Genomic DNA, 9,617 nt, shown 5'->3' with positions numbered 1-9,617 from the left:
CTTTCTAAAAATACCAAACTTTAACAAACTTTGAAAACAATGAATTCCTGGGCAAAACATACTCCAAAGTGAGAATCTTTTGCGCTCCAGAACGAATTTAGAATTTGTTATTATATTATGTTATTGATTATTTTACTCTTTACTCTTTTGGTTTCACCATACACAGGGCATATCTTTCTGTTAGCAAATAATGCGCTTTTCTGTCTGACGATATCTTAACATGATTCTTCTCGAAAAAATGAAAAATTTAAAAATTATAAAATATATAAAATTCCTGAATCAAATTCTGGCTGAGTAGTATTAATAAGTTTAACTAATCTAAATTATTATAATTTAGAAACTGAACAATCACTGACACAAGCCATCTCTAAATCTATTAAATTGAATTCTTGAATTCGCGTCTTTTTTTTAGGTTAATCGAACCAACCAGCAAGCATGGCTCGCACCCAACTATACTTGAGTCAGTTAATTCCATTCTCCGAACAAACGGTTCCCTTGGCACACACAGCATAAAGAGGAGTAGAATGTTAAAATTAGCATAAATCTCGCTCATTCAATGCACCTTCGCACACACCGCGCTCAGTTGGCCGCGACAGTATTTGCTCAATAGATGACCTATGGAATCAATTCCCGTGTGTCCCAAAGGCACGTTGAACCATATGCAGATAACCTCAACGAAAACTAAAGCCCCCTGTTCCGAACGGTAGCATAAAAACCGATGCTTTTAATTATGCCATGAACTACCGCCACGGTTCGATGCCAACAGCGTCGAGGAGAGTTGAATTCACACATATATGCCAAACGCTGGGCCAATCCCATTGCAACCAAGCCTTTCTAGCTTCATTCCGAAACTGGCAGCAAACCCAACGGCTGGAATGAAATGTCCTTCGATTGTGCAATTAGTTACCCGTTCGGGGGGGGAGGTTTTTTTGTTGTGCTCTTCTATTAACTTGATCCGCATTTCATTGCATTCATTACCCTTCGCGCACAGAGCGTTTAAAGCATAATTATTTGCATAAACTCGAGGGTTCGCCTGCTGACTGATAGAGAGCTCGGGGGGGCAAAAAAAAAAAGCTGGGAGTGACATTGTCTCGTCGAATCGTTGACAAAAACTCCACCGTTCGCTTGTGCGGCCACTTATCGTTTTGGACTACATCTTGCTTGCGGTTGTGATCACTCCCTGCCAGACAAATTCACCTAAAAAAAAGAATGCTAGAGTTTGGTGCCTATCACTGTGGTCCACGGACGAAGGCTCGTCACATAGCCCCTATTGCCCTTCGGGAGTGTCGCTTGACTGCTTGTGGAAGCACGATGGCAAACGGAAGATTTACTGCCCGATACCGCGACAACAACCGTTTCCGAGAGTCACGAAGTAGCTGCAACGAGAAGTACTAATTAGCTGAAGAATTCGAACCGGCAAACTGGAACTGGAACTATGCCAAATCAACCGTAAACTTCAAACAGCAGCTGTTCGGGTTTGATGTGCGGCATCTTCGCTTTCTTCCTCTCCTAGCGCTGGTCCTCGCGGGGGTGCCGCTTTTGTGTGTCTGCAGCGATACGCTACGCCGCCAGTCGGACTTTCTTCCCAGCGCAGGGTGTTGTGAGAAAGAGTCCCAGAAGCACAACGGCAAAAGAGTGCCGCCAACAACAAAAACCGTCAAACCGTGCATTCATCCAGCAGGTAAACAGCTACTCCAGCCAGCCTCCGAAAATAAAGGTGTCAAAATACACACTGAGATCTCGTTTCGCACCTTCAAGACGGGGCCATACCATGCCTCCTGGGTCCGTACAATTGCAGCGTGTCGTATTGATGAGCTGAAAGTTGCCAAAAAAGCTGGGCAACCTTACATTACACCCAAACAAACGGATCCGTTCCCGATGTTTGCTTTCGTTTGAAACGATCATCTGCGACTATTGTTACTGCTTGTGCACCACCGTCGTCCGATCGATTGCCCTTTTACGTTGTCACCGCTCTCTTCACCACGACACTGTTCTGTATCTGGTCCCTCGCTGTTGTGATGGAATGTTTGCTGTAATCACTTTTACTGCACCCTCTCGCATGTCATAATCCACGGTCATAATCCTGCAAAAGCGGCAACAAAAATACCCCACACAAAACACATAACCATGAAGATGCGCACCGAGAATATGACCGCATCGGACTCACTTTAGTGCGGCTCATTTCCGGAGCCATTTTATTTTGTTTCTGCAAACACCTCTTGGTTTCATCTTTCTCGAGCACGGGATGAGATGTACTCCCCGTGTTTGCCCTGCTGCATCTTTCCGTTCTGTTGCCGTGATCGGTGTCAGGGCGGATATTACGCAGCAACCGTTTATGGTAATCGACAATCGAGTGTCATGTTCGGCTGTCGGATACGATCGAATACGAACCGGCGATTATTGCATTTCGGTGCTGCTGGTTCAATGTGTGTATTTCCGTGGTCATAAATGAATATCCTGTGTCATTCCTTTAATCTCCCACGGCGAGGTAGCAGCTGGGAAAGAATTACAGGGCGGCCCCTCCGGGAGTGGGAAAATGTCTCTATTTATTGTTGCATCGTTGGAACAGGGCTGAAAAAACATAACTGCAGCTATGACGTGCTGGTAGTCAATATCTGTAAAGAAAAGTATGTAGGTTTTTTTAATTGTGGCCAAAATTCATCAAGTATAACTCTATTTTAATTTAAATTCTTACTTAATCTTAAACAGAATATTCATTTCACCTTGAAAAACTCAAAACACAACTAAAACTTCATGTGAAACAAGAGGTAAACAAGGCTCTGTATTAAAGAAAATTAATTGCCCTTTTTAAATTGCTATCTTACTAAAAGGAAATGGTGTTAATGGCTAGCTTCTTTACCATGTGTTTAGGCCATTTAGTCTCATTGCACATACCATTTAACCAGTTGATAAATTAGCTTCGTCTCATCAGTCACTGGCTAAATCTAGCCCCCTTTTCCAGGCGCACGTCCCATGCCGTACATAATTAGAAGTATTGAATCTTCAAAGAGAGAAACAGCATCTCGACGCCGGTAGGCCGCCACTTGTCGTGAAAGGATTAGCTTCCAAACGCGTCGATGATGAGACCACAGCACTCATCACATCAAGCACCCTTTGGCAAACACTCCAGCAGCACTGAGAAGACGTTGCGTTCAAACCCCGAACGAAACGGTCGTACGTCAACACGCTGTCAACACGCTGCTGCTGCCATGCAAAAGGGGAAACATTGGGCTTTCTTTTTTTTGGGTAAATCAAATCTTATTTAAACTGTTCCCTCTCCCACACTATCGAATCGCGTAATAGCGACTCCAATTGCCTGTACGGGACTCGTTCGGGGAGGGTTTGGAGGTATTGTCATCGTAACGTCAACCAGTCGCAGCTAATCGCTTCCCGAAAGCGAACAGTTGGAAACGATTTCCATCATCATGATTTGTGGACGAGCTTCAGAGTTCCCGTCCTGAAGTGGATCTACCGAGAACACTCGTTGCTTCCACGAGTTTCAAGTAGGATTAAGCTGACGGGCCAAACCGTGCTGCTGCAGCAAGCAAAAACCACAATCGAGCCGAAAAAGTGGAGACTTTACCGAGGCACGGAAAAAAGGTGAATGCTACTGGAAGCTGGATTAACCATGTGACCCCGGGAGTACTGTAAGCACAAGGCATGTTTTTTTTTTTGGTTGTTTATTCAGCCAGGGCTTGGAATGCCCGATCGATCGCTTTCGGTAGCGGCAGCCAAAGTGTAACAATGTGTTTTTGTTTTAGTACATGCTTCAGCCATCGATTCCCCACGAATTCAAGATGAAAATAAAAATAAATAATGACTGAGAGGCGCGAGAGGAGCTACAGTGACATGTGATAGGAACCAGTCGTTGACGATAACCTTCGGTGAATCCGTTTAATCTCATCCGTGTACGTGTAGTGTGAGCAACAAATGTGTGATTTTGGTCAGTTATTCTCGACCTCGATTTTTGAACAATATCAACAACAGCAAGGTCTCTGGCAATCACTTCCAAGTAGAATAACACGAAGGTTTCACATTATGATCACGAGTTTATTGCAGCACAAATATTGAACTGTTACAGAGCTAGAGGTTTTGGTTCATCCACCAAACGACTGGGAGAAAGTTTGCGCCATTGAGGACGCTTTCTGGTTGCCGCTAACTTGGAAGCTAGATGACGACCCGAATGACTTGGTGATCACTGTCCCATCGGCTAGAACGATCTTCTCCGAACCGGTATTCGCATTGGACGTCGACCCCGTACCATCCATTGCGAGGTTTTGGCTCTGGGCCGAACCAGTCGTTCGACTGCCCTCCTTTCCCGCCTCCTTGAACGATTCCGCGTTCGTCTGGGCCTGGCTGGCCTGACTGCCCTGTGCCGTCTGGATGGACGAACCCGAACCGCCGGACGTTTGTTCCCGCACGTTAGCACCGTCACGCACCACGTTTGTGTCGGTGTTGGCGTTCGAGAGCGCCTGGTGATCCTTGCCGAACGATGCCGACTGGCCTTGGGCCTGATTTTGGCTCTGGAACTTGTCACCCGACTGGAACGATTGTTGCTGTGTGTTGGTAGCGCTCAGCTGACCACTGCTCAGATCCGATGCAATGTTTGCCGATTGGCTTCCGCCGAACGTTTGCTGCTGGACACTGCCATCCTTCCCGACGACCGTTTGCGAACCCGTATTGGAGGCGGCCGACTGTTCGAACACTGGGAGTCTAACCTCGTCGTGATCATCCTTGGGGAAGTAAATGGCGTCACTGGGAGCGGGACGTGCGTGCACGATCGTCACGGTGGATATCAATCCGACGGCAAGAACCAACTTCACTGGCAGGAATAGCATCTTTCCCGGTTCGATCGACTTCGAGTTACGATTGTACACTGAACGCACGGGAAGACGTCAGTACACACAATCGTACTCGCTCTCCCACTCCAGCAGTCAGTACGGCAAAACCTGACCCCATGTGATAAGCTTCGAACCGTAACCGTACAGAGTAATTCGTTGAGCGGTCACTTTTCACATTTCTCGCGACACACACTCACACGATGACACTGTGTGTAAGACCTTGCGCGAGTAAGTGTTCGTGAAACAGTACTGTTGGAATTCCCGATCCAAAACCACACTGGTAGCATCTTGTCACTCGTGGCAAGAGCTGCGCTAATCAACAAGCAGAGATCAGAAAGTTGGTTGAAACGCCGGTGATACAATTTGGGAATTTTACCGGCTCGATTGCTTGAAATTGTCCCTTCTTTTGCAGATATCACCCCGGACCGATACTGGTTTTGCGAATCAAAAGTTCCACCTTCTGCGATGACGTGGAGGGGGTTTTTCTCGGCAGCTTCCACTTGATAAGAAACGTCCACGTCCGGCTCCAATATCTCTGCAAAACAGTTCAACAACTTGCTCATGTGTCGCAGCGACCTGATGACAACAGAGGTGCGTTGTTTGGTGAGACCCGTTACTATAATGGGGCTTGGTGTGTGGCGTGAGGTGAGTAAAACCCAACACAACCTTGCCGGTCGAATGCTTGGGAATCCCACCCCGCTGCAGATGCGTGCTTCGTTTAGCATGGTCGTTGTCGTTGTTTTGGCCATCGTCGGCCTGAAGAGTAAACGGCTGCCGAAGAAACAACCGTAACACCGAAGTTGGATTGGCTGCGTCATCGGACCTTGGCGCTAGTTTGGTACGTCCATGAGCGAGGTTGTGCAGAGAACGCGAAAAGCGAAACCAGTTCCGACGACGACGACGCACTGCGAGATGGCTAAAGACAGCACGAAGACACGCCGCTCGTTCGCACCCGCTTCCTTCCTGACGGCGCGGTGCAAAATCAATGTTCAATGGCCGGGCTTTTTGTTGTTTTCAATGTCGGTTGTCCGGCCTGGTCTGGGGCACGGGTAGGGAAAACCAGTTCTATTCCGCTGCTTGCGGATGATTTGGACAAACCGCTAGCGATGTTGATGTTGATATCTGGCAGCGGTGATCAGTTCTGCGTGGTACCGTCTTCCGGACAGAGTGAATTCTCCTCATCCAGTCGTCATCGTTGTGCGCGGTGTGTAGCAGTTTTTTGGCAAATGCTCTCAAAAACAGGTGTGAATTGTGTGTGCTAAACTTCTGTGTCTCCTTCTTGCAGACTTCACTTCACCAACGATGATGTTACGCACGGTAGCTGTGTGCGCATTGTTAATACTTTCCGTCACAAATAAAGGTGCGTATGTGGTGAAATGTTCCAGAAAACTCATCGCAGCCAACGTGGCTACGAAAGTATTCTGTTCATATATTCCAAAAGAGGACATTAACTTTTTCTAATGTGAGTTAATTTGCGTGCTCTGTGTTGCGCTATTGTGCGCCCTCTATTCTTTTAGGTGCCAACGGTCATCGCCGCTACGGACAGCATGATAGCGGAGAAGATGATGATCATTACGAGCAACCGCGCGGATACGGTCAACAGCAGGGATTACCTGTAGGAGCCGGTTTTGGATACAACCCATACTACGGCATGCAACAGTATGGGTATGGCGCACAGCCGAACCTGTTCGAGGTGGTCACGAAGAACACGGCTGCAGTGTTTGATAGCGTTAACAAACAGATCGGACAGACGTTTAATGCCGTTGCGCGACCGATCGGTACCGGGTTTGGATTCATACCCGGTCAGTTTGGAGCGCCGGGACCGATCGGTTCGTTCGGATTCGTTCCACCCGGGCAACAGCCGGGATACACACCGGGAGGCCATCCGCCTGGATATGGGTATGAAGGTCATCATCATCATCAGCATGGCCATCATGGAAGACCGGATGGGCAATTCCAAGGCAATATGAATCCGCATGGTAATTGGCATCAAGGAGGACATCCGTACGAAGATAGACCACATCAAGGAACGTACGTTCCGTCCGTACCGACGGCACCCGTTACTCCGGGTGTGAAACCTGCCCCAGTTCCTCCAACGCAACCACCCGTACCATCGCCTCCGGCTCCAGTTACACCTGGAGTGCCAGTCCAACCTCCTGCAGTGCCTTCGCCACCTCCACCACCACCTCCACCGGTAGTGGATCCTAATCCTCCACGAGTAAATCCACCACCACCTCCACCGGTAGTGGATCCGAATCCCCCACGAGTAAATCCACCACCACCACCACCTCCTACCGATAACAGCTGGTCCTCTGGCAATGTCCCTCCAGTAGCACCGCCGCCTCCTCCACCACCAGCACCACCAACTTCAGGTGACAACAGCCTTCCACCTGTAGCGCCACCACCTCCACCACCACCATCACCTCCAGTCAATGTCCCACCCGTGGCACCTGCTCCGCCCGCACCTAAAGAAAGCATTACGACGGAGAACGAGGAGGATGATAAGACCATATATGACATTGATATTCGCGGAGAGTTTGAAGGTATTAAGGCACGACGAAAGCGCCAGTTCTTTCCGAATCTGTTTAACCAAATTGGAGGACTCGTAAACACCGCGGTCAACTCTGCTGGAACAGTTGCCCAAGGCGCTTTGAACGCCGGTCAACAGCAGGTATTGGGTTTCCCCAACTTCTTCGGCCAGGGAAGACCTCCCCGACCTCAACAGCCAGCACAGCCACAAGCACCGAATAATCCACCCCAACAGCCGCCGCCACCACCTCCTCCACAACAACCAGTGAATCCACCGGTTCAGCAAGGTAGTAAAACACCGGAACTTAACCTTCAGACTCTCGGAGAGGATGGGATGATTTGGACGTACGAAACGCTCGGTGTGACATCACCACCACCGGGACGCGTACGACGTAACACGGATGCGATCTACTTTCCAGACGATGATGATGACGATCGGTTCACGAATCTTCACAACAAACCGGTGAATCCGCCGCCACCACCTCCACCACCGTCTCCGGCTTATCATCCATCCGTAGGTTCCAACGCAGGCGCTCAGAGTCAATCGCAGAACGTAGCAAACGGGTTCCAGCAGAGCAGCGGCTCGCAGAGTCAAACACAAACCGTCCAAAACCAACATGGTACCTTCAACCAAAATGCAGCGGGCAGTACGTCGGGCAATGTGGCGGTGGATGGATCATCCGGTCAGCTGAGTGCGGCCAACACGCAGCAGCAAAGCTTCCAGACTGCGCATGGTTCGGGCAGTCAGAACCAAGCCAACAGTCAATCGGCCAACTTCGACAAAAATGGCAACCTGCAGCTATCCAACTCGAACGCAAACACCATGTCGATCCGGGAGAAGGATAAGTACAAGGAGCAAGCGAACGCGGGTTCTTCCTCGGTCGTGCAGAACCAATTCGGTCAACAGTCGAGCAATGCGCAAACCAACTCGGAAACGTTCTTCGAGAACGGCGTGCAGGGCAATAAGAACAGTGCCTCCAGCCAGAGCTTGCAGACAAACAAGGATGGTTCGGTGTCTGGTTCGAACAGTAACACCATGTCCAACACGTTCACCGGTCCGGGTGGTTTAACCGGTTCGTCCTCATCCAGCCAATCGTCCTCGTTCAACCAAGGTGGCGCTGGTCATGGTGGCGCACAATCAGGTGCATCAAGCGGCGCTACCAGTGGGGCATCGTCAAGCGGTGCATCCTCCAGCAGCAGCGCTTCGTCCAGTTCGTCTGGCGCGGGCGCGGGATCACTCAGCATAAGTGCATCGTTCTCGGGGATTCCTTTCGGGCAGATCCCTTTGAACACCTTCTTGCCCAACCTCTTCCCGAAGCTAACTGGACAGCAGCAAGGTATGAGAGGTGCGCTATTTTAATTTTAGTGTGAAGGTTCAGGTGAAAAAGACAGAACGCGAACTCAAAGTTCAGCGCTTTAAGAAGCCAAGTACGGCATAATGGTATTTTCTAATAACATTGGTCTCACAACTCTCGGGGACACAACCGAACAAGAAATGTTGGACCATGACGGCGCCTATTATCGTGTTTGAATGTTTAATTATGTTCCGAAATTCTGTGGAGGGTGTTTTAGGCTTAGCAAAGTATAAGAGTGACGTTTCCAAAATGTATAAAGGTAAGTTCTTTCGAGCATATTTCTTTTCTAGTGACACGAATATCAGGTTCGTGTCTAGCGCTGCGCAGCACGCAAAGCGTTCGCGAGTGATTGATTTTCGTAGGCCTGTCAAGCAAATTTAGAAAGACACTTTCCGTGAAGCATTGGGAAAGCAAATGTGAAGTCGTGTCCAGTTTGATTAATCACGCCTAATCAAATGTCCAAACATAGTTCCGTTTCTTGTGCTTACGTAAAACACGATAAGAAATAACCGCTCTTACTTAGCTCGTAAAAGTAAGTGACGACCTGTTTACACCCATCCTCTAGGGAGCAAAACTTTCGAAAATGGAACGAAAATCAGTTTTATTTTCCTTCTCGATAAACACACCAGTACGGAGAAACAAAACCCAAGGCGAAGGCAAAAATCAATACATTTTGGCACCATTTTGCCTCCATGCCCTCCGGACAAAGCCACTCTGAAACTGGAGTAGAAATGTAAATTTATTGCTGTCAACAACCACGGCGCGCTGGAAGCACTGCCAGCAAGGCGAAATGTAAAGTGTGCTCGAAATTCAATAAAAAAATCATTTCGCTTCAAATATTCGCACACTTTACCACCTGTGAATGGGGCCGTTATCAGATTGCTGAGAAAAT

At 48.6% G+C, this 9,617-nt stretch overlaps 1 protein-coding gene across 1 annotated transcript; it reads left to right on the top strand.

The window, feature by feature from the left end:
- The first annotated feature begins 6,143 nt into the window (after nucleotides 1-6,143).
- LOC128707965 (SR-related and CTD-associated factor 4-like) lies at nucleotides 6,144-8,730 on the top strand. Its single transcript, XM_053802922.1, has 2 exons — nucleotides 6,144-6,201; nucleotides 6,359-8,730. Exons 1-2 carry the CDS (start codon nucleotides 6,144-6,146, stop codon nucleotides 8,728-8,730), a joined length of 2,430 nt encoding a protein of 809 aa, XP_053658897.1.
- The last annotated feature ends 887 nt before the right edge of the window (nucleotides 8,731-9,617 follow it).

This window comes from Anopheles marshallii, chromosome 2, assembly GCF_943734725.1.
Source record: "Anopheles marshallii chromosome 2, idAnoMarsDA_429_01, whole genome shotgun sequence".
Classification (NCBI taxonomy): domain Eukaryota; kingdom Metazoa; phylum Arthropoda; class Insecta; order Diptera; family Culicidae; genus Anopheles; species Anopheles marshallii.
This window is presented reverse-complemented; position numbering and strand designations above follow the sequence as displayed.

Bases quoted from the DNA above. Each gene is read 5' to 3' on its own strand.
- LOC128707965 (XM_053802922.1), top strand. From the start codon at position 6,144: ATGATGTTACGCACGGTAGCTGTGTGCGCATTGTTAATACTTTCCGTC. The intron at 6,202-6,358 runs GTGCGTATGTGG...CTATTCTTTTAG, and splicing joins ACTTTCCGTCACAAATAAAG to GTGCCAACGGTCATCGCCGC.